General features: G+C 42.3%; 1 protein-coding gene across 1 annotated transcript in view; it reads left to right on the top strand.

Moving 5' to 3' along the window:
* Positions 1 to 25,442, top strand: part of MYH15 (myosin heavy chain 15) — a 146,066-nt gene that overhangs the window by 102,777 nt on the left and 17,847 nt on the right. Inside the window, exons 32-38 of the mRNA XM_011285970.4 lie at positions 1,558 to 1,682; positions 4,570 to 4,685; positions 14,771 to 14,963; positions 15,166 to 15,369; positions 19,184 to 19,309; positions 21,401 to 21,571; positions 24,888 to 24,992. Coding sequence (XP_011284272.2) covers positions 1,558 to 1,682; positions 4,570 to 4,685; positions 14,771 to 14,963; positions 15,166 to 15,369; positions 19,184 to 19,309; positions 21,401 to 21,571; positions 24,888 to 24,992 — 1,040 coding nt within the window. The remainder of the gene's footprint in view (positions 1 to 1,557; positions 1,683 to 4,569; positions 4,686 to 14,770; positions 14,964 to 15,165; positions 15,370 to 19,183; positions 19,310 to 21,400; positions 21,572 to 24,887; positions 24,993 to 25,442) is intronic.

The following is a 25,442-nucleotide window of genomic DNA, read 5'->3' as shown; positions in this document are numbered from 1 at the left end:
GCCCTTCAAAGAGGCGGCCAACTTACACCAGCACCATCAGTGATGTGCATTAAAACCCTGAGATGCCCTGGGAGCAAGTTCATTACTATTGGAGACATAAATGAATCCTGCCTTCCTGTTGGCCCACATAGTCCATGATGAGGTCACTGACTGGACATGTGGGAGGTGCTGGAACAGTGGTTAGGAATCTTTAGCAGCATCCAAAACACCTGGAGGGCTTGTTAGAATGGTTGGCTGGGCCCTCCCCACAGAGTTTCTGATTCACTGGGTCTAGGGTGGGGTCTGAGAATTTGCATTTCTAACAAATTGCCAGTGAGGCAAGTGCTGCTGGTCTGGGGACCACACTTGGTCTGGGGTGGGGCTTGGGCAGAAGTCTTTTTCAAAAGCTCTCCAAGTGATTCTGAGGTATGATCAGAGTGGAGAGCCACTGCCCTTGAGTTTTCTTTTGGGAACCTCTCTTCTGGAGAGGGCTTATAAGAGAAGGATTTATTATGTAAGAATTGCCATCTAAAGGGTTTGGTTTTGTAACTTAAAAAAATTTTTTTGTAATGTTTATTTATTTTTTGAGAGAGAGAGAGAGAGAGAGAGAGAGAGAGAGAGCAAGAGCAGGGAAGGGGCAGAGAGAGAGAGGGAGACACAGAATCTGAAGCAGGCTCCAGGCTCGGAGCTGTCAGCACAGAGCCTGAAATGGGGCTCAAACCCACGAACTGTGAGATCATGACCTAAGCTGAGGTCCAGGTGCCCCTTGGTTTTGTGACTTTTCAAGACTCTTGTCACATCACATCACATCACATCACATCACAGCCAGGGATCTCAAAACCAGAGCAGCAGGCATGCTCTTGAGCCCCTCTCACCATCTCTGGACTGTGGGTAATTCCCAGAGCTACTTGGCCCTACTCCACACCTCTTAGTTACTAAAGGCTTCCTTTCTGAAGACGCAGAAATGACAATAACAATATTGAGTGGGAGAGGTTTTGTCACTCCTGGATGCCTCCTTATTCTGTCAAAAGACTTGTGTTCATGAGAGACTAGACACAAACCTTCAAGTGCTTGACCTCCTTTGGATTCTTGGGTCTATCCGGGCTCCTGTGTTGGCTTCTGGCAGGCAATGACCCAGCTTATGCTTTAGGTTCCCATCCTGGGATTGAGTGGCAGCGGACAAAATGGCAGCCACTGGTGTCAAGCGCTGAGCACCTACACTGGGTGTGTAAAGATTCAGGTCTGTGTCTTAGAGCACCACCAGGCAGAATCTGATGTGGCTTTGACAAGAAGGACCACCATGTGAAGTTGTACAGGTTGTTCATGGTGCAATACTCTGAGAAGCACCATCCTCTCTAGTTGTAGTGGGCAACTTTCTGGCAGGTGGCAAAAGAATGTACTGAATAAAGCGTGACTTTTTCTAATTCGAACAAGGGTCCCATCTGTGCCAGTAGTGGCCTTGCCGTCAAGCTTCCAAGGATGGCATGACTACGGTCCCAGGGAAACGGTCTGCTGTACCTGATATTATGGGTCTGAGACAGGTTCCATTCACTAACTTTGCCTTTCTTTCCTCTCCAGAAGAGATTTCTAATCTGACAAATCAGGTGAGGGAAGGAAAGAAAAACTTAAGTGAAATGGAGAAGGTCAAGAAACGGATTGAACAAGAGAAGACTGAAGTCCAGGTGGCACTGGAAGAAGCAGAGGTATTACGTCCAGGGAGCAAAGGCGGTTTGTGTCAATGTGACAAAACAGGAGACCTGCTTTCTAGTAATAATAGCAGCAGCAACAACAAAATGACACTTCTTCTTCGAGTGTTAACTACTACCTGCTAGGGACTATGCCCAGTGCTCGATAGGCCTCATTTTGTGCAATCACCCTAGCAAACTAGTGTCCCCATTCACAAATGAAGGCATAGAGGCTCAGAGGGCAGGATAAGCAGTAGTGGATGCAAATCTACCAATTGCAACGGAAAGAGCAACCATGTCTCTCTCATTCATCAATTTACCCTCAGTGCCTGGACCTTTACTGTTCAAAATGTGGCCCAAGGATCAGCTGCTTGGAGCTGTATTGCCCTGGAGCTTGTTAGAAATTCAGACTCCCAGCCTTCTCCCCATATCTGTTGAATCAGAATCTGCATTTTAACAAGATCCTGTAGTGTTCATATTTCCACTAATATTTGAGAAGCACTGGCCTGGAACATTGGCTTGGTGTGTACTAGAGGTTCAACAGATATCTGTTGAATCTATTTATTCATTCAACAATGAATAGATATCCTCACACCTCCTCCTCTCTTTAAAAAGAGTGAACTAAAACCCTTTCCCCCCCCCCCCTAAAAAACTTTAGTTTTAAAAATGGGATTCAAAGTGATGTTCTCAAACATTTGCCCAGAAAGCTCGTCTTTGTACAGATTGTGTGACAGGAGTGTTTTGAGTGTTCTGGATTATAAGTTCAAGAGCAGCCTCTGCCTTTATCCCTCGGGGTGTGCTAGTGAGTGAAAGGACCACTGAGAAGACTTTATGCCAAAGAGAGTGACCTATAAAAAGAGTCATCTGTCGTGGTCACTGAACAGTTAACACGCCCTGAAAAGCCTTTTTTCTCATAGCTGAATTTCATCTTCTTGACCCTCCCTTACACTAAGCACCCAGTACTTAAAACATAGCCCCCACCACTCACCCTCCAACTGAGAAAATGACTTTAAAAGGCAAAGCAGTCAGTTTTAAACAGAGCCTTTTGGAAGGTATGATAATGGGAAATTAGACCCCAAAGGACTGCTCCATGCCAAGCAATCTCTGTTAAATTTATCTTATCACTACATTTCTGTAAGCAACCAGGCAGACAGAAGACATGTCCATATATATACCCCACATACAGAGTTGTCAAGTGGATGGCTTTTGACGCAGCTGTTGCCATTTTGTGAAGAACTGTTTCCCTCAGGACTTCTACATTTCATACAGAATCCTTTTATTTGCTAGTGTGGTGTCATGTCACCTAACAAGGCTGGTTGGTGAAAAAGTTGGTGAAATGTTTCATTTACTTGCTCCCTTTGGTCTACTGGCCATCCTAGGCAGGGATTTCCTAAAGCCACCACCTTAACCTAAAGAAGTAATTTTTATAGCCAAACTTTCAAGCACTATGACAGGTCTGTGAGAGGTATGATTGGGCAGGGACAGTTTTAGTCTCGTATAACATACAGACTTTCCCGTGTGTTGAATTGACTAGCACGTCCTAGGTGAGAAGGCCGTGGCGCTCATACCACTGACTGCCACTAGATGGCATTATATTCTATTTGCATTTTCTCAAGTTTGCATCTTCGGCAGCATCCATAAATACTTCATCAACTTGGACGTGTATTTGTAAAATTGGGTTATTTGTTTTCCTGGGTGAGCCTTTATGAGAATCTTTATCAGATTATTTCTGAAGCCACAAAACTCAAATTATCCCAGGTCACCGTCTCCAAAGATTCACTTTCTCTGTGGATTCTAGAGGTTGAGAGGTGACAGTTTCCCCTGAAGGAAGGGCAGCATTTCCTTGCAGGAAATTGCTATCCAAGCATTGGTTTTTGATTTATTGTCTCTGATATTGAAGGTAGTGTTGAGGGAACAGCAGCAAGGCCTTAAGGCATATTAAAATTCCTAACATCTTTCTTCTTTTTATCTTGAAATTGCTACTCAGTTTTATTTTCTCCTTTTGGTTGCATGTGGTAAGCATGCCTCAGAAGAGGCCATAAAAATTACTCTGGCCCTCAGGACTACCTGCCAATTGTTAACTGACCAATGGATTGTTGTCACACCTGTGTCCCTAATAAACATCTTGCTCAGTATCCTCCAAATATTTTGTTTGTTTCTACTGCAATGTAAATTGTATCTTTGGAATAGACTTTAACGATTTGATCAAAGCTCCACTTTTAAACTTGAATCACCTTTGTAACATCCCTGGCGGTAATTGCCTTGCCTATATTTAAATACTCAAAGGGGCAGGAGATTTCCCCAGCTGTCAAAGCAATCCATTTGAAGTAGTATTAATAATCATGGTGGTGACGGCTCACACTGAGTGTTTTGTGTCAGGCACATCCTAAATTCCTTTATTGTTCTTCCTTTGACACTATTTGGACACTATCCTGTTTCCTGTTCTCTGGCTGCTTTCACCTTTTTCTCTGTTCCTCCGTGATGTCCAGAATTGAATAAAAGATTGCAGGTAGGAGTTATCACTTTCCTTGTTCTAGCTTTGATCCTTTTATTGATTCATCCTGAGGATCAACTATATTAAGAAAAGTCCAGAGTAATGAATTAAAAAGTTTAAATATAGTCACAGACAAGATTGAATCTTTCTATTTAAAAAAAAAAATGCTTTAGAATTCTAGTTCTTGAACTACAGCCAAGAGCCCTAAGAATGTCAAAGCTGTAAGTGATGTGACAAACAAAAGCAGTCACTTGTCTCTCATCCTGTTCCAATCTTCAGGGAACTGATTTGAACTTAGAGGCCTCCCAGCAACTCCAAAGAGAGCTGCAATAGTGACACACATTTTGAGGAAAAAAAAATTTGTATCCATAAAGTAGACTTAACTTAGTACTTTTAATTTATGTGTTTCAGGGAGCTCTGGAACGTAACGAAAGCAAGATTCTTCGCTTCCAGCTTGAACTCTTGGAAGCTAAAGCAGAACTTGAAAGAAAGCTTTCAGAGAAAGATGAAGAAATAGAAAATTTTAGGTATCTGAGATTATTTTGATGAGCCACATTTGCATATTCCAGAATTCTTGACTGAACAGAATGTGCTGTGTTTGGCTGCCTTTATGGCCTCTGCTGGAACATTACCAAAGAAACTTAGCCAGTCTAACCCTATGCCAGATCTTTCTAGTAAGCTCACCACTATTAATCTAAAGGAACACCTCTACGCAATTACTGTCTGTTTTTAGGATTTTCTTATGATTGAGCAGCTTCTGTTCTCATAGAGACTCAAGAGAACACACCAAAAAAGCATAATTATATGTACAAGGGCTGTGGGCACTACCCGGTCTCCCCATAACAAGTCTCTTGGGCATCCAAGAAGCTGACTGATAATGCTGAAGAGCGGAAGAAAGGAACTAAATGTGATGCCGTACATTGAAATTAATGCCAGATCAGAGTGAAATTTTCACACACCCCCTGCCTGCACCTGTAGCCATTTGTTTGGAGAGGGGCGGGAGCCAGGAGCTAAGCTGCTTATTGAATCCCTGTTGAAGAGGCTGAGTCTTAATGGTCAGGAAACTGAATTAGACAGGACTCATGGGTTGCAGGATCTTTTCTTAGCCTCATCATAACAAGCTGATGACTTTAGACATTCCACTTCTTAGCGTCTCAGTGAAGTGAGGGGATAAAAGCAGCCCCATACATGTCGCAGAAGGTGGTGAGGAAGATCAGTGAGCTGATGTTGGCAAAGCACTTCACACTGTATAGATCAAAGGCACAATTATAAACACATGGAATTCACTGTGATTATATCATTTATCTGATCTGTTCCATTAAGTCAGTGCCATATGTCAGCAAGGAAACTCACTGGAGTCTGAGTTTCCATGGGCAACTTGCTTTCAACATGTTTGTTAAAACAATTTTTAAAAAATGTTAATATAGTCAGTTGAACTGGCTTCTTTCCCATAGCCCCAATTCAGACAAAACTCCCATGGGGGTCATTTTTTTTTTAATGAGGACATCAAGCCAAATTTGGCCCTCTGTGTGCTTTGAGTTATCCTTGCTCGCTCTCACTCATGGACACTTGCCTCTCTAGGACTGACTGTGAGGATGAATTTCGGTCTACTTAAGAGGCCCTGACTCAGTGTCTAAAAGAATTTTTTTTGATGAAGGGCAAAACATCAGGCCTTGATATTTGCCCTACTTCCTTCCATGAGGAACAAAAATGAACGTTTCTTTGTGCAGTTAAAAGAAAAAAGCTCATTTTAGGTAATGTCAACCCTGCATCTATTAATAGACCTGGCTTAGGGAAAAATGAATCCTCAGAGAGTCTGCCTCTCGTCAGGTACATCTGAATGTCTTAGAGCAGTTCACCAATTATAATAATCTTAGTGCAAAGGAAGCTGGAGATCCAAACAGCCAGGGCTGGGAGAAGAAAGAGCTGAACTCTAGGCTGGGGCTGTGGAGGGGCTGAAAAAAGAAGAGGCGGGCTAGAGGGTGGGGCGAGCTAGTCAGGAGTTTTAGTTAATGATCCATAATAGCTATAATAGGTACATCCGGAAAGGAGAGATGAGCATATCTTACAAAATATCACAAGTGCCCTTGCAGAACGTTTCTGTGCCAGTGCAGAATGTATCAGAAGCCTCTGTTTAATCTGATTATTTGGTCTGGCCTCAGGGGCTGGGAGAGGAAGGGGCCCTGAGGAGTCTGCACAGAATGGCAGGGAGAAGCACTAGGAGAGCAGAGGATTCTGAGCAATCAAGATAAGCCAGGTAAATTCTAGAACTCGAGGAAAATATGGCCTGAAGGCAAGATGAGGTTCTAGGTCCTGCGTCCACATAAACCTTGGGAAAGGCCACAGAGACTGAAGGAAGCGTGTGAGGAAGGGACCAGAGAAGCCAAAGAGACTCAGAGGCAAAGATAAGAGCCCTGAGGGTTCTGCAGAGGGGTGATTCATTCAACTCCTCCTCCGCCGAGCTCCAGCCATCATCCTGGGAGGACATATCTATCCTCAGTGAGCCCCAGGCCTGTTGGTGGTGAAAGTATGAGCAGCTGGGATATGTGTCATGTGTTTTGCTTGTTAAATACATATTTGAGCACTTCATGTTGGCCAGACACTGGGCCTGCTATTCTTGTCGGGGCTTCCTAAACTTTTATGGATTGATGGGGCTTTCTTTCTTTCAAAAACATTTTTTTTTCCTACAGTGTTCTAATTGACATAGGTAGAGGTAGGGAGGTGATAATGCAGTCACTAATGGAAGGAGAGGAGGAGGTGTGGTGGCTGGCTTTGGCCCTCTCCATCCTGGATACAGAAAAGGAGGCATAATGGCAGTCAGCATGAAGGCCAACTGGTGGCCCTACCTGTCACCTGCATCCAGTTTGACCACAAGACTCAGAACTGGGTTGAAAACAAGTCGGTCAGGTGGGTCCTGAATTTTCAGAGGCCACAGATGTCCACAGGTGTTCACAGAGGCCACCTCCTCCAACTCAGGGTGTTCAGGGAAATGCTGAAGTATGGGAGTGTCTTGTCACTGGCCGAGGGCCAGGATGGACCCAGCCTGTGTTCTCTCAGGCACAGCCAGAGAGGTGCTGCTGACGGTCTTGGGAAGGAGGGACTGAAAGTCCAGCAGTCCAAAGCTTGCTTTGGTTTGATCGCCTCTGGAAGGGTTAAACAAATTTTCTGTAGAGGATGAGATAGTGTAGGGAAGAAAAAAATTCTCCTTACCCTCTTTGGGTCTGTGAATGATCCTAAGAATTAAACTGACTTAAGACAGTTTAAAAGGAGAAAAGTCTACATGTTTTATTGAATTTTTAATCTCCATGGGAGCTTTCACAAAAGAATGAAGACTGGGGGGACACAACCAGAGCAGGAAGTTTTATACCTTTTAGACAAACAATAAATTTGTGAAGAATTGATAAGGCACAGGGATTTGGGCTTGTGGTAGTTTAAATGCTGAAGAATCAACAAGGTTTGTTTAGACAGCCTTCTTGGCCCTAAATTCACTCTTTGGTAAACAAGGATGTCTCCCTTCCTTCTGTACGGGGGAGGGTATCTTTCACGAGGGAGGCTTATCTCCTGCATTCAGGGAAGAAGGGCAGAATTTAGATTGATCTTCCTGCTCGCATTGTTTTCTCAAACTCCTTGAGCTTAAGATATTTAATATGCCGAGGTGGGATATCCAATGGGATAGCATTGGATAGCATTGGAGCAGCATCAGTGGCAAATATTTTTGGCTTTGCAGGCAGGCCCTAGGGTCTCTATCTCTACTCAACTTTGCAGTGTAGCTTGACAGCAGTTGTACACAACAGGAAATCAAGTGGTCACGGCTGGATTTGGCCTATAACCTCTAGTTTTCCCAACCCTGGCCTCTATAGCCTTAGGGGTCTACACATTATTTTTAACGTTCCATCATGTTTTCCTTCCATTTGGCCTGTTCCTCAAAACTCAGTGATGTCAAATTTCACACATGGTCTTAATTTATAAGCACCATCAAACTTAATTTCAGTTATTGTCTGAGTCTCTGCCAGAAGAATGTGTTTAAGTCTCTTCTCATTTCTAAGTAAAATATTTTAGCCTGTCTTCAAGAAATAGGATTTCACACTCAGGCATGGTATTTGGTTAGGAAAATACCTTGCTAATCATTTTAAATCGAAATTATATGTATTCGAATTAAGGAAAATCTCACATTTCTCTGATACGGATAAACAATATTGCAGGAAAAAAAAAAGTGACCTAATGAATTGACTGTCCATTTAAAGTCATTATAACTTTTGCAAGTTTTAATGTTATTTTTTTTTTAATTCTAAATTTGAAAAAAAGTCTAACATACAGTGTTATCTTCATCTCAGGTGTACAATATAGTGATTCAATAATTCTATACACAACTCAGGGCTCACTATGATAAGTGTACTCTTAATTCCCTTCACCTAGTTCACCCGTTCCCCTACCCACCTCCTGTCTGGTAACTATCAGTTTGTCTTCTATGGTTAAGTGTCTGGTTTTTGGTTTGTCTCTTTTTTTCTTTGCTGGTGTGTTTTGTTTCTTAAATTCCACATCTGAATGAAATCATGTGGTATTTCTCTCTCTCTGACTTATTTCATTTAGCAGTATATCTGCTAGATCCATCCAAAATTCCACTCTTTTTTATGGCTGAGTAATATTCACATATAAATACATAAAATGCGTCACACATATACATATATATATACTACATCTTCTTTATCCATTTCTCTATTGATGAACACTTGGGCTGCTTCCATAATTGGGCTATTGTAAATAATGCCTCAATAAACATAGGGATGTTATCTTTCAGTCTTTCAGTCTGAAATGAGTCTCCAGCAGGCAGCAAATAGGTGGGTCTTGCTTTTTCATCCATTTGGTCACCCTATGTCTTTTGTTTGGAGCATTTAGACCATTTATATTCAAAGTAATTATTGATAGGTATATACTTATTGCCATTTTGTTACTTGTTTTCTGGTGTTTTTGTAGTTCTTCTGTTCATTTCTTCTCTTGCTCTTTTCTCTCACGTTTTGCGGGCTTTCTTTAGTGATATACCTGGATTCCTCTCTCTCTCTCTCTCTCTCTCTCTCTCTCTCTCTCTCTCTCTGCATATCTATTACTTGTTTTTGATTTGTGATTACCATCAGGTTTATATATAGCATGCATTTAGCAGTCCCATAAGTTTGAACCCATTCTTTACTCTTCTCCCCTCCATATTTTAGGCATATGGTGTCATAATTTACATCCTTTTATTTTGTGAGTCCTTTAACTGATTTTTATAAATATACTTAATTTTACTGCTTTTCTGCTTCCTACTTTTCTTACTCTTCCTACTTAAAGTCTTTCTAGTCGTAAAGTCTCTGATATTTCTGGGGCAACTGGATGGCTCAGTTGGTTGAGGTTCTGACTCTTGATCTTGGCTCAGATCATGATCTCACTGTTCGTGAGTTTGAACCCTGTGTCAGGCTCCCCCTGCTTGGGATTCTGTTTCTCTCTCTCTCTCTCTCTCTCTCTCTCTCTCTCTGCCCCTTCCCTGCTTGGGCTCTCTTTCTCAAATAAATAAACTTTTAAAAAAAGTCTCTAACATTTCTTGTAGGGCTGGTTTAGTTGTCCTGAATTCCTGTAACTTTTGTTTGGGAACTTTTTAAGTTTCCTTCTCTTATGAATGATATCCTTGCTGGATCGAATATTCTTGGTTACAGGTTTTTTCTTTCAGCACACTGAATGTATTATGCCACTCCCTTCTGGCCTACAAAGTTTCTGCTAAAAAAGTAGCTTATAGCCTTATGGGGTTTCCCTTGTATATAACTGTTTTCTTTTCTCTTTCTGATTTTAAAATGGTTTATAATTTCTTCTTACCATTTAAAAAAAATTTTTTTTTCAACGTTTATTTATTTTTGGGACAGAGAGAGACAGAGCATGAACGGGGGAGGGGCAGAGAGAGAGGGAGACACAGAATCGGAAACAGGCTCCAGGCTCTGAGCCATCAGCCCAGAGCCCGACGCGGGGCTCGAACTCCCGGACCGCGAGATCGTGACCTGGCTGAAGTCAGACGCTTAACCGACTGCGCCACCCAGGCGCCCCTCTTCTTACCATTTTAATTACAATGAGTTTTGGTGTGGACCTCCTTGGGTTGATTCTTCTGGGGACTCCCATTGCCTCCTGGATCTGGATTTCTGTTTCCTTCCCCAGATTTAGGAAATTTTCTGCTATTATTTCTTCAAATAATCTTTATGCCCCATTTTATCTCTCTTCTCCTTCTGGAGTCCCTACAATGCAAATCTTATTATGTTTGATGGTATCATTGGGTTCCCTAAGTCTAATTTCAGTTTTTATTATTTTTTCTCTCCTATTCAGCTTGATTGCTTTGCATTACTCTGTCTTCCAGGTTGATGATATGTTCTTCTGCTTCCTCTATGCTTTCATCTAGTGTATTTTAAATTTCAGTTTTGAGTTCTTCATCTCTGGTTCTTTTGTATATTTTCTATATTTTTGTTGAGGGCCTCACTGAGCTCCTACATTCTTTTCTCAAGTCCAGTGAGTATCTTTATGACCATTGCTTTAAATTCTCTTTCAGGCATTTGTTATCTTGGTTTCATTTAGCTCTTTTGCTGTGATTTTTATCCTGCTCTTCCATTTGGGACACACTTTTCTTTTTCCTCATTTTGTCTAACTCTCTGTATTTGTTTCTATGTGTTAGGAAAGTCAGTTACATCTCCTACTCTTGAAAGTAGTGGCCTTATGAAGATTAGTAAATAAATCTTCCCATATATCCTAGGAATTTTTCAAAATGCTACCTCTATGCTGTATCTCTGAGGGACTGTTTGTCATGCTATCTCTTTAAGGATGGGGTTCAGTTTCCTATTGCTCTCTCAGAGGCCATCCCGTTGACTTTTAAAGTTCCAGGTATTAAGCCTGATTGTAGGAACTTGTGAGGCCAGGCCCTTCTTATTTTCATAGCCAGAGGTTATAGGGTTTGCCTTCCCTGTATGGGTTCCTAGTGCCTGGGGTGCTTGGTGTGAAGAGCTGTTTCCCTCAACTCTATGTGTCTCACTCCTATGGACGATCCCATTGGTCCATTTAGCTCTTGACCATGTCTCCGTCTCCACCCTTCTTACTACCTTCATTGTTGTCTCTTCTCTAATTTTAGCTGTGGAGAGTTGGCTCTGCCAGTCTTTGTGATATTTTCTGGTTTATTTACACTGATATAGGTATTATCTAATTGTATCCAGGGGATGAGATGGGCTTAGGGTCCTCCTATTCTGCCATCTCCTCTGGAAGTCTATATCACATCTTCTTTATTCATCTATCGATGGACACTGAGGTTGCTTCCATGTAGTGGCTATTGTAAATAATGCTACAGTAAATATAGGGGTGCACGTATCTTTTTGAATTCGTGTTTTTGTTTTTGCTGAGTAAATATCCAGTAGTATAATTACTAGATCATATGGTAATTATATTTTAGATTTTTTAAGGAACATCCATACTGTTTCTCATAGGGACTGCACAAATTTGCATTCCCACCAACAGTGCCTGAGGGTTCCTTTTTCTCCACATTCTCACCAATGCTCATTATTTTTTTGTTTTTGATTTTAGCCATTCGGACAGGTGTGAGGTGACATCTCATTGTGGTTTTGATTTGCATCTCCCTGATGATGAGTGATATTGAGCATCTTTTCATGTGTTTGTTGTCCATCTGGGCCCCAAATGGGCAGAGGACCTGAATAGACTTCTGTCTTTTTTGGCAAGAAGTCTATTCAGGTCCTCTGCCCATTTTTAATCATATTATTAGCATTACTATTGTTTTTTGTGTTGAGTTGTATATGTTCTTTATATATTTTGGATATTAATCACTTACTGGATATATTATTTGCAAATATCTTTTCCCATTCAGTAGGTTGCCTTTTTGTTTTGTCAATGGTTTCCCTTAAGTTGTAAGTTTTTTTACTGACTTCTCTCTTTCTTTTTTTTTTTTTTTTTTGTATCTGGTTTTCTTTTTCAAACTGCATTTCATGTCAGGATGGGGGCGGGAGGAATGAAAGAACTTCTTACTATATGGTTCTGGTCCTGAGTGCTTCATTTTTTTTTTTAATGTACTTGGAAGAGTTTTCATTGTAAAGATTTATTGACTATGCATGAAATGTGTTGATTGTCTAGAGGCCATTCTTTAGGCCTGTATCATATCCAAGCCTCTCAAACCATAGCGCTTTCTACTGTCTGCAGGCACTCATGAAGATTCATAAACAACTGTGTAAAAGTACAGTTTGAAACATTGTCTGCTTAAGTAGAATGTATGTCTGTATAAAGGATTTTGATACCAAGCTAGGGATGCTTTAGTGTTCCTGTATAAGGAGAGTCAGCTGTGGCAAAAGTGAGTTTCCCCAATATAAAACAAAAAAGCGTCTTAAAGCTTTTAGTGATGTTGATAGTATGAGTCACTGTATAAGTCTGCTTGGGCTGCCATGATGAAATGCAGACTGGGTGGCTTAAACAACATAAATTTATTTTTTCACTATTATGGAAGTTGGAAGTCCAAAATAAGGTGTTGGCAAGTTTGGTGTCTCCTGAGGCTTCTCCTTGGCTTGCAGATGGCCGCTCTCCTGTCATGTCCTCACATGATCTTTCTTTTGTGCATGTGAATCTCTGATGTGTTTGTGTGTGTCCAAATTTTCTCTTAATCAGATTAAATTAGGCCTCACCCAATAGCCTCATTTTACCTTAATCACCTCTTGTAGAGGCCGTGTCTCTAAAGATAGTCACATTCTGAGGTACTTGGGTTTAGGGCTTCAATATATAAATGGGGAAGTACATATTCAGCTATAACAGTCTGGGTTAACTTTATGTACTGGTATTCCTGTAGGATTATGACCTGGAAGCTGAACAAAAGCCCACAACCAAGGTTAGTCATGAGAGGCTGATCTCAATTTGTGGGGGCCAGGGACATAAGGTTAGCACAGAAGAGGTGCTAACTCTGGGCTTTACATTCTCCCATACATTTCCATAAGTACTTGTGAGATTTTCACCTACCAATGGGGAGACAACTGGTCATGAAAAGCAGTCCCTCCACCTGTTACCCAGTTAGAAACCTGAGCCACACAACTATCCCATGTGGGCTATATGCCTTCATGATTGGCCTCAGAGTTCAGGACACATATTCAATGCTATTTCAATGCAGAACATAATTATGATCCAAGATGAGTACATTTTTGCTATTTCTGATAATGGGCTCTATGATGAAGAATAGGAAGGCTCTTCCCATGTCTGTTTTGCCTGTTTAGCACTAAGTCCTATTTCACAGGGTGAGCTTAATCCGGGGGTGGGGGGTGTTAGTTATAGCAGTTAAACCATCCTGGCTCACAAACACCAAATCTTGACTCAAAACTATCAAAGTTCGGGGCACCTGGGTGGCTCAGTCGGTTGAGCATCTGACTTCGGCTCAGGTCATCATCTCATGGTTTGTGAGTTCAAGCCCCGCATCAGGCTCTGTGCTGACAGCATAGAGCCTGGAGTCTGCTTCGAATTCTGTCTCCCTCTCTCTCTGCTCTTCCCCCTGCTCATGCTCTGTCTCTCTCTCTCTCCGTCAAAAATAAACTAAAAAACATTAAAAAAAAATTTTTTTAAAACTATCAAAGTTCATCTTTGTTTTGTGTCTGAGTCCAGTGTAGGTTAGGCTATAGAGTGAGCCACTATTCTTCAAAGTCATTCAAGAGCCCAGTTTCCTTCCATCTTGTGGTGCCATAATCTTCCAAAAGTGGCCACCAAGTTTGCCATAGTTGAGGAAGAGGGGAGTACTGGATTATACAAGTAAAAATGTTGTATGGGCAAGGCCTACAAACGTTTCTGCCCATGATCCAGTGGTCAGCATTCAGTCACATAATTCCAAACTGACTGCAGGAAGGCTGGGAAATGATTGCCATGGGTTCCCTAGATTTTTTCATTGTTTCCCTCAACACACATCTATTATCTAAGCTTCTATCACTTGGCAAATATAGTTTCAGTGTAGGGTTTTTGTTGTCATGAGGAATATTGAAGCAACTCAATCCTCACACAGCAGTTGGTCTTCTCAGCCTACCCTTGACTGTACTCCAACTCCTACAGAAAGATAACCATACTATTCTAGAAGGGCTAAGCAACAATAGGCCATTAGAGCAATATTGCTTGTCCTTGGGATTTAAGCCTGGGTGGCTCTTTCTTGCCTTGTTCAGATATGTTTTACCATTGAAAGTAGTTTAAATATTATAGCTGTCTGGAAGAGCATCCTTCCTTCATCCTTAGCCACTGCAGGAAATCTAGATGTTTGTTCTATGCCTTCCCTTAAGGGGTCTTAGGTAAGGCTAAGGCTGTCCCACTGGACATAAGGACCTCACAAAGATTCTCTGATACTTTTCTTGATTCTTGAGAAAAGCTGGCCTGGGAATCTTAATCTATTATGATGCTCACTAACCTAACCCTTCAACCTCTATGTTTTTTAAAATGACAACCCCTTAGACTCATTTTGTTAATTACCCAGAATTTTTCTTGAATTTTAATTTTTTATGTTTCCTAAACTATTATGTGCACAGCAGGTAACCTTTCTTAATTTGGGTACATGATTTTTTTTTTCTCTTAAATGTTATTCTAAAATTAGGAGGAATCAGCAATGCGCTATTGACTCCCTGCAGTCTAGTCTGGATTCTGAAACTAGGAGCAGAATTGAAGCGACACGGCTGAAGAAGAATGTGGAAGGGAACCTCAGTGAGATGGAACTCCAGCTTAGCTGTGCCAACCGACAGGTGTCAGAGACAACCAAATCCCTGGGCCAGCTTCAGATTCAAATCCAGGTACAAATTGCAATATAAGGGCAGGGAATAAGCAAACCAAGAGACAGATTGTGCTGAGAAATAAAAGTAAGGACAACAAATCTAATCCTTCAGGAAAGCAGGAACACACTTAAATTGGTGAGCTTTGCTTAGAGCATGCATGCAGGTGCATATCCCATTGAACTCAGCAATCTGTGCCCCAGGCCTGTGTTTTCTCTCACAGGACCTTCGGGTGCAGCTAGATGACAGCATACGCCTGAACAGTGAGCTGAAGGAGCAGGTGGCTGTGGCTGAGAGGCACAACTCTCTTGTCCAGTCTGAGCTAGAGGAGCTGAGGTCCTTGTATGAACAGACGGAATGTGGGCGCAAGTTGGCGGAGGAAGAGCTCCTGCAGGCCACAGAGAAAATCAATCTTTTCCACATCCAGGTGAGGCCCATAAACTCTCCCTATGAGCTGTATTAGCTGGATGAAGGCAATGGTTTCCACACATTGTTCAGCCTTGGACCATAATAGTTGCCATGTCAGGCAATGGATGTGGCATATGAGGCATAAAGAGAGCCTTCGGCAGCAGTGGGCACACTCTTCACTCATTCCCAAATGTATTAAGTTCCTAGGGTTGCTATCACTCGGGACCACAAACTGGGTGGCTTAAAACATCAGAAATTTATTCTCTTACAGTATTCAACACTAGATGGAAACCAAGTTGTTGGCTGGGCCATGCTCCCCCTGAATCTCATAGGTCAATCCTTCCTTGAGTTTTTCTAGCTTTTGGTGATTTTTGGCAATCTTTGGTGTTCGTTTGCTTATAGATGATCACTTCAATCCTCTGCCTTCACGTGGAAATCTCTCTGTCTTAGCATCATCTTTTCTCTGTTAGTATTTGTGTCTAAATTTCCCTTTTTTATAAGGACATCAGTCATATTGGATTTGGACACTTCCGAATGACCTTGTTTCAACTTGATTACCTCTGTAAAGACCCTATTTCCAAATAAGATCACATTTAGAGACTTCAGCCTATCTCCTTTGGAGGGGACACAATATTATCCATAACACTAAGTCCAAAAGAATGGACTCTCAGGACATTGACAGCCAGTAAGCTGGGGAGAGCTGAACATTCCCTAGTGTACCAGAACCATTTGCCTGTTTCTTCTGTTCCCTCCAAGTCACATGTTCTCCAAGGATTAAAAAAAAAAATTCTCCTGCCTCAGAGCCAGGAGATTTCTAACAATTCTAAGTGACTGCTGACAGATATGAGCTGTCAGGACTCTGGCTCCCCATGGAAGGTTATATAAGTGACATGAAGCAAGGATTCTTAGATCGTTTGCCATTCTCATAGAATCAGGGGAAACCACAGCGTCTAGGATAAACGTGTATACTAAATGGATCGTTCAACATTTATAGGGCACCCACCATAACCTGAGCAGTTGTATGAGGTGTACGTGCAGAATGTCTCCATTGTCCTAAAAAAGTGAAGAGCCAAGTAAGGAACTCAATGCGCTGCTGGAGTATAGTGTCAGAGCAAGCACATCCCTACAGAAAGCCTTCCCTGACAGTCCTAGGCGTAGCTAGATACACAATGTGCTCAATCAGAGTCATAAAGGACACATAAGCAACCTGTCAGGTAGAGAGAAAAGCCGAGGACAGAAGCGTGGGGGAGGAGGAGATGTGGGCTGCTGAGGGAAATTGCTGTACTCACAGAGCATAGTGGGGTAGGGGTAGGAGAGATCAGAGAAATGATGCTAAGAGGCAGGGAGAGCCAGGTCCCCAGGAACCTTGAGTCTGAAGCTAATGCAGTTTGAATTCCTTCTTGCAGCGAATGGGGATCCACTGAAGAATTTTGAGTAGCTGAGAGTGAAATGATCAGATTTTCATTTTAGGAAGTTTACTCTGGTGATTGCTGTGAATGGTGGATTAAAACAACTATAGACAGAACTGCCATACCGTGGAGTATTTAGAAACGTCATTTTGGTTGCCACAGTGACTGCAAAGTGCCTCTGACATTTAGTGGGCAGGGTTCAGAGATACTAATATCTGTGTTAGGTACGGGATAATCCCACTTCACAAAGAATTGCCCTTCCCAGAATGCCAATTGTGCCCCCACCGAGAAATGCTAGAAAAAGGAAGGATCAGCCAGTGATGTACCAGCTGGGAAGCATTGCAATTAGTTTTTGCTTACAGTTTGACTTTTGTGTCCGTCAAAACATTGTGCATGACACAACCCTATTTAGATATCATGTGATATGGAACAAATAGGCTGTATGTTTTGCATAATTCCCGGCAAGCTAACTCGCTTCAACATTTTCTTTCTCTCTCAAGAAAGCTTATGTAAATACAATGAGCAGGATTCTTATAAAGTAGGATATTGAATTTTTAAAAAGTAATCATCTATCTGTAGTACTTAATAGCTATTGGTAATAAATCATTTGCCATGCATATTATAACTGATAATGCACCAGTGGGTCCCAATTTGATGAAAAACCACTAGCCTAGAGAGAGAGATGAGGACATCAACCAGAGCAAAAAGAGACATAGAGAGGAGGAGATGAATTTGAAAAAAAATAAAAATAAAAATAAAATTAGGCTATGGAGACCTGATCTCTAGAGTGTAATTTCTGAAAAATTTAGGTGTATAACAGAAATTAACACAAAAGTGCAAATTCTCAGCTCTCATTTCAGACCTACTGAATCAGAATCTCTGCAGTGGGACCCAAGAATCAAACAAATACTCAGATGATGCTGGTGGTCCAGAAGCTACCCTGTGACCAGCATATCTAGGTGATACTACATTGCTCACAAGGACCTCTCCCCAACCTTAATCATGTGGGGACACCTTGCAATTAATAGACTGCTGTCAATCTTTTGATAGAATAATGAATCTTTTATGGAACCTTCTTAGTTCCTTCTGCATTCCCAGACCTCTAAGCCTAGAATAAACATACAAGGCCAAACTTATCCTTGGCTGATTACATGTGTTCTTTTTCAAACCTGAACTGTGACAATCTGGATTGCTCTTTTGCACAATACCACCTAACCCCCTTCCTCCCAAAAAGAACCAAATAAAGAGCCATTCAGCTTAAAAAGATTTTGGCCATTATCTCCTTAGCAGATTTTAAATGACTCTATGTACAAACAAGTCGGCATTTATATTTGTACTTTCCTTTACAAAGAAAGAGTTTCTATGGAGTTACGTGCAGTGAGGATCCAGAAAACATTCCAGTAAGGTACACTTATCCCCACCACCCCGACCACTACCAGGGAGAATCCTAGGGCAGGGGCGGGAGCACAGAACCTAGCTGTCTGTTGAGGACAGAGCATGGAAGCCTTGATGAAGATGCTTCATGCCATTGAAGAAGCAGGACAGAACCTGTGAGGCTGGAATATCTTTCTTTCTATTTCTAAGGTACAATCCTGCCACTGCGAAAGGCACTAGCAAGAGAAAAGTGAAAGGACAATGAAGAGAAATCAAAAATAGGAAGCCTGTGCTTTTTATATACATTCTCTGTGCTAAGGTTTCACACCCTCAGAAAAGCTGTGCTTCAAACGTGGACCAAATAGCAGCAAAAGGAGCCTCAGCCTCTAGTGTCACAACCCAGGAAAGAAAGAATTAGGACAGTACCAGCCACAGAACAGCAATAATCCTCCCATGGGGTGGGGGGGCTTCCTAAGGCCTGGGGGTTGAGGCTTATTTGAGCTACACTTCCCTCCTCCTCATTGCAAAGTCAGATAGAAAGGGAGGTAGATAAAGAGGAAATTGGATTTTTGTTTTTGTTTTTATTTTTCCTGGAGCAACATGCTGGAAACCGATTTTTATTCCCCAACTTCCTGCTCCCCGCATATCTGCAACTGACCCCGACTTGTGCTCTGGAACACTTGCTTCTACAACATCAAAGAACAAACGGCAGAAAATCATATTCCTCAGCAAGCTGAAAACCAAACACATGTTTGGGGCTTGTAGATTACCTGGATCCATTTCTATTTTCTTATTCAGACAAACTGCTAGGTCTTTAATATTGAACGTCTAACGGATGAAATCCCTTCCATTCAAATATGCCTTTGATGGCAAAGGAGAGTTTTCTAGTGTGGCTTCCTGGGGTTGGAAATATTGCTTCACTGACTATGGCTGCTTAGAACAGAATTCACCCCCGGCCAGAGCCCATTCCTGTTGCATGTCCTCGACCTGCCAGCTTGCTTTTGCATCGCTGGTCTCAACTTGCCTAATGAGAGTGCTGCTTTGCTTTAGAACACGAGCCTCCTCAACCAGAAGAAGAAGCTGGAAGTTGATGTTACCAGGATGCAGAAAGAAGCTGAAGAGGCAGTGCAGAGGTGTCAAAATGCAGAAGAGAAGGCCAAGAAGGCAGCCACTGAGGTGGGTTCATTGACTGACTGCTGTTCCTATCTTGCAGAATTGACCGGGGCAGCAGCCAAGGGGCAGAGGCAGATCTGCAGCCAAAAAGAATTCTATTGATTCTCCATATAGCCAGGAGGAGAGTAACTGACCCCTCTGCCTCTCTCTGTTTCCATTTTGAAAAATTAGGCCAATTAGCTCCTCCTTTCCAAACGGCTCAGACAATAAAAAGGAGCAGTTGAACTGCTATGAGCAAAACCTCATGAAAGAAAGAGATTTTTTTTTTAAGTTAAGTCACTTTCCACTTGTGAATCAATATATCTAGAGTCTAAAACAATTCTTCTGTGAGTCCTTACAAATCGCTATTTTCTTAGAGCCTGTGATGGCTTTATCATGATGATCTGGAAAGAAAGCTTATGTCACTTATTTTCCCCAACCCATACTATTGCTTGAGTAGCGCCATCAGGTTGGTAAAGAAGGGTTTCAGGGCTGGTTTCAGGATTTCCTTATTTGCAAGTTTAACATTGTTGATGAGAGTGCTTTTCCTAAACGGCACTAAGCCCGGCATTGGCAGCCAGCCTTGACTGCAAGTTTATGGGAACGGGAGAAGACCCACTGCCAGGCACCCCCTGCGGACAGCTGTAGCACTTCTCTCAAAGGGCACAGTGACCAGAAGGCAACACTCAACACAAATATTAGCAGAGGGAGATGGAAGGCCTGGCAGGTCCCAGTCTTGCTGAGCAGAGCAGGGACTTAATTGCAGCCTCCACTCACCCCATCCCCGTCTTGTGACTCTGTGCGTGTGGTCCAGCAAATGCCCAACTGTGTGCAGCAGCCTGCCTTTGCTATGTGAATGGAAGCTGATCCTCATGATGAAGGGGATATCAGAACTGGGACGACAAGATACTCGATTAGATTTTATATTAGTCATTTTAAAATTCAGAGGAGGGGAAGAGCTTGTGTCTCTATTTGCCTGAGTTATTTGGCAGTTGAGGAACGAAACAAAACCTTTGCACTAAGTCCTGGGTACCAGGTCACTGTAGAATCCAGCCCTCTCTAAGAATAGAGAAGCATGCCTGTCACTCAGCTGTTTCGTATCGAGGCAGACACTTCTGCTCTCTGATGGAAAAGAGGTGTGTGAAAGCTTGAACATGTTTGATGGCCAAGAGAAAAATAATGTTTCACATTTATGAAAATCCACATAGAGAAAAAGGAATCAAAAGAGTGTCTACTCCAGCTTGGGAAATGTATGCAGTCACACATTATGGAGACTATCTGCTTTACTGTGCCTTTATAAGATTTTTGACAACGTTGAAAAATGAACTCACTACTTCTTCCCCCACCTTCTAATTCTCACATAGTTCATCTCTGAGTCCCAGCCCCACATAACAGAACCCAGAGTTGCCTCCATAATTCATTCTTTGCCCTCACCATCTGCACAGACGTCTCACACTTAAATTATACAGATGGTTGGTAACCTGATAGACAGAGAATCTTTGGCTGGGAGGACAGTGTTCCTACATTAAATGCGCTGAGAGATTCATGAACCGGTTCTTAATAATTTCATCGAGACATCAAGCCCTTGTACACATAGCCAAAGCCAAGAGCAGCCTTCACAAACAAGAATTAACCTTCCTTGTGCCAGATTATTGGCACCGAGAGCATCTGTAGCTGCCAAATTCCTGGAGCCTAAACTTGTTTGCTGTTGTGAGTCACAGAATTATAAAAGAGAGATGTGAAAGATCTTCATGGGCCTCCTTCCATACTTTTCCCGGTGTGTGATGTTATCGGATGTGTCCTGGGCTTTATTCACTTCAAAGCTGTTGCTTTAGTTGGTCACCTTTCTTTCAATACAGTTGTTGTGCAGCGTTCATCTCTGGTCTGTTTCTGTTACCCCTCACTCCAGTCTCCCTGGTAGCTGATGTCATCTGGATTGCCATATCATTAACAAACTTGAGGGTGGCCCAGGTTAGGGACAGAGCAGTGGGAGGAGATTGAGACACAGAGGAAGGCATGATAACTAGTCAGATAAGGACCCGAAGATTGTGGGCAGAAATGTGAAGGTCAACTGGCTGCCAGCTTATCACAGTCCCTTTCTTCTTTCTGTTTTAGGCAGCAAACGTAACAGAAGAACTGAAGAAAGAGCAAGACACCAATGCCCACTTGCAGAAGATGAGAAAGAATATGGAGCAGACAATTAAAGACTTACAAAAAAGACTGAATGAAGCTGACCAGACTGCCCTGATGGGGAGTAGAAAGCAAATCCAGAAGCTAGAATCTAGGGTAGGCATTTGTCTGGATAATCATGGGGTCATGACAACTTCTGATTCAAGGCCTTACAGTCCTGGGATATCATTCCAAATGTTTTGTAGCTCTCTCATCACTTCTCTTGTTAGTACTTCTAGATCACTGATAGTGTCAGATCTCAATATATTCATTCATTCTCGCTTGACCTTGGGCCATCAACTAAGACTTTCCTTCGGCTGGATAAACTCTGCCTCCCTCTTCCTGTTAAGTGAGAATGCATCTCTTCCCATTCAGCCACACCAGCTCTAGGCTCCCCACAGCCAGGGTTTCCCGCTATTTCCAGATACACCCTCGCAGTCTTGCTTCTGTGCCTCTGTTCCTGTTATTTCCTCTGCAGAGAATGCCCATTTTTTAACATCCAGAGAAAGGGGGAAGGGGGACAACTAAATCAAGGATCAAGAAATGCTTAGTGAAGATATAGGAGGGGCTGACAGAAATGATGTAGCACCTGCCTTCAGGGAGCTTGACAATAAATAGGAAGATCTATCTTGAAAATAGGATTTTTTAAATTATTGGATCAATTTCAATGACTATGTACAGGTTGGATGACAAATGCTAGAAGGATAGGAAGACTATTTGACTGGGACTTGATGGTTCAGAAGGGCCTCTTAAAATTGCTTTTGTACATGTATGGTATACCCATACAATAGAATTCTAATGCACATCTATGGTGCCTCCTTATAATCATGCTGATTAAAAAGAAATGAGGGAGTGCTCTGTAATATGTTCTGGAGATCTCTTCTAGCAGTATGATGATGATAAAAGGCACAGAGAAAAGGTAGAGTCTACACCCTTTTGTGCAAGAGGGGGTTAATATAGAAGACAGGGGCACATACACATTTGCTTGCATTTTCAAAAAGAAGTGGTGACAGAATAAAACAAAAACTAATAAAAATAGCTGCCATAGGAGGAGAACACAGAGATGAAACTTAGACCTTCCCAATGAACCTTGCTTAGTTGTTTTGATTGCAAAATCATATAAAGCATTTACATGCTTCATAACTTAAAAGAAAACACGTTTAAATCAAAGAGCAGAATAAAACAAATCGATCTGGAAAATGTTAAGACAAATGGAAACAACTGAAGCTAACTGTATATCAAGTTGAGGGGCATGAAACATACACAGAAGAATTATTCCTAGTGACTTTTAAACATAGTGCTTTGTACATCCCTCATGGAATATATCTAAGGACAAAAGAAAAAAAAATCAAAGCAAACTGCACTTGTAGTTCCAAATAACTGTATCTTTAACGAAATGTTTTTAATGTTTATTTATTTTGGGGAAAGAGGGAGGAGCCGAAAGAGAGGGAGACAGAGAATCCAAAGCAGGCTCCACACTGTCAGCACAAAGCCCATTGTGGGGCTTGAACACATTGAGATCATGACCTGAGCCATAGCGGGATGCTGACCCACTGAGCCACCCCGGCACCCCTCAAATAATAGTATCTTATCATTAACACTATCAGTAAGGTTAATATAATTCTTTAACCAATAATTATTTAATCTTGATTGTATAAGAACCAAGATTTTTAGTAGGAGAAAAAAAACATATAGGCATAAAATTAAAGAACTTAGAATATGTCTTTTTCCCCTAATTTAAAAAAATATAGATGAATGATAATGGTGTTTCCAATTTGAATTTAAGATTTTAATTTTGCTTCCAATTGCTGTTTGTCCACCAAAAAGCCTAGAACCCATGCTAACTCAGTAGCAATAAGCTTCCAAATATCAGCTGATACTAAGGAATTATGATTAATTTTCTTAAAACCATAATCATAATACTAATCTGTTAGGATTACATAATGGAATATTTACTGGTGAAATTATATGATGTCTAGGATTTGATATATTAAAGCGATTTTCCCTGAGGTTTTTTAATCGACTTAAACACATACATGAACACATGAGAAAACCTTAAAGGGTCGACTCATAGTCTCATGTCCCACCTGATAGAACTATGTATTAAGTTCCTAGACAATAGGGGTTTAGAAGATTTTTTAACGGGCTTTGTCCACAAGGAACTTGCACACCTGCTGACTTGCCCTCTCTGAGGAAAAACAAGGGCAGTGTGTCTGGAGTGGGGAGGGGATGGGGTCAGACATTCCAAGCACATTCATGCCCTGGGGCATTGGACTTTGCTATTTTAAAAGAGTAGTCAAAAAGGCCACATTGAGAAGGTGGCATCTGTGTCAAGAAGAAGGCGGGGGCTCCTGGTGGCTCAGTAGGTTAAGCCTCCGACTTCAGCTCAGGTCATGATCTCACCATTTGTGAGTTTGAGCCCTGCATTGGGCTCTGTGCTGACAGCTCAGAACCTGGAGCTTGCTCAGATTCTGTGTCCCCCCCCCCCCCCCCCCCACCCCTCCCCTGCTCATGCTCTATCTCTCTCTCCTTCAAAAAAATAACTTAAAAAACATTAACAAATATATTTTAAAAAGGCAGCCACAGAGCCATGGACATCTAAAGGAAGAGAAGGAACAGCCGACACCCTTCCTCCATCAACTCTCTACACCCCTTTCTGCTTTATTTCTCCAGCTCTGCACAATGGCAGTATTGTCACCAATGAGGTTTATCCAAGGCATGATTATTGTTTTATTTCTCCAAATCACATCCCACCATCAAACATATTCTCTATCTTTGTGTGTTTCCACTCGTTAAAACATATGCTTACATACGGGAGAAATTTTTGTTTGTTCTTTTCACTGCTGTCTCCCTAGCCTTGGGGTCCGGTGTGTGGTTGGCATAAAATGTTTGTCGAATGAACGTTATGCTAACTTTGCCTCTATGACTCTGTGAGGCTACAGGCAGATTGTCCATCCGTACTACTGCCCTCCCACAAAACAGGGCTGTCGGGCAGGGTGGGACATATCTGCCACATAGACTCAAGGTCAGATTTCAGGGAGCCAGGGCTGAACATGGAGGAAGAAACTTAAGATCAGGTAGTACATTGTCCTAATCCCTAAAGTGTGCCCCGTATAGTTTATTCTCTGTATACTTACCTATGATCATACACAGGGGTGTGTGCAATTTTGTAATCTCACAGGAAACTTACCACTTCTGCATGGATGAGGGTTTAAACGGTCCTTTTATAAACTCACATAATCCCACCAACTCACTTTTGGCGAGGCAGTGTTCCCCCCGAGAGGCTACCCTGTTTAACCACTGCCAGAAAGAGAGTGCCCCCCCCCCTTGATGACTTTGCTCTCTTTCAAACGATCGCGCCAGTTGGCAAATTCGCTGGCATCCCGTCTTGCTGGCTGCCAGCCTGCGGTCTGAGGTCAGGGTTTTGTTGCAGGTGAGACAACTGGAAGGTGAACTGGAGGACGAAATCCGTCGCAGCGCGGAGGCCCAGAGGGGAGCCCGCAGGCTGGAGCGCTGCCTCAAAGAGCTGACCTATCAGGTACTCCGGGAAACCACTGCCTGTTTGTGTGCTGGAGCAACGTGCTCCTTCAAGCCTGGGGTGGCCTCCTAGGTCTCCTGCTGTTCTTTCCCCCACCTTTGTGCTCACATTCAGTGGTAGACATGGACTGACAGGCCCAGGGCTCCTGTGCTCTTAGTGCTTTGGGTCGGTCCCTTTTCAGAGCTCTCAGGAAGCAAAATGTGAGCGCAAGTTGCAATTAGAAGGGAAAAGCTATTTATACCGTGCTTATTTTTTCACACATAACGTCTGGGGTGCTCTCAGAAAGATGCCTTCCTGTGAGAGGCTGAGTGAGAACAATGTGTAAATGAAGTGGCTGACAGAGAGTCGGGGTGGCTCCTCAGCCAGCGTGTTACACGGGACACTGGCTACATCGAAGCAGGGGACATGCTCGCTCCTATTGTCTGGTGGCACAGACACTCCAGGCCACTG

Source organism: Felis catus, chromosome C2 (assembly GCF_018350175.1).
Source record: "Felis catus isolate Fca126 chromosome C2, F.catus_Fca126_mat1.0, whole genome shotgun sequence".
NCBI lineage: Eukaryota > Metazoa > Chordata > Mammalia > Carnivora > Felidae > Felis > Felis catus.
The sequence above is the reverse complement of the archived record's forward strand: the minus strand, read 5'-3'. Positions and strand labels throughout refer to the sequence as shown.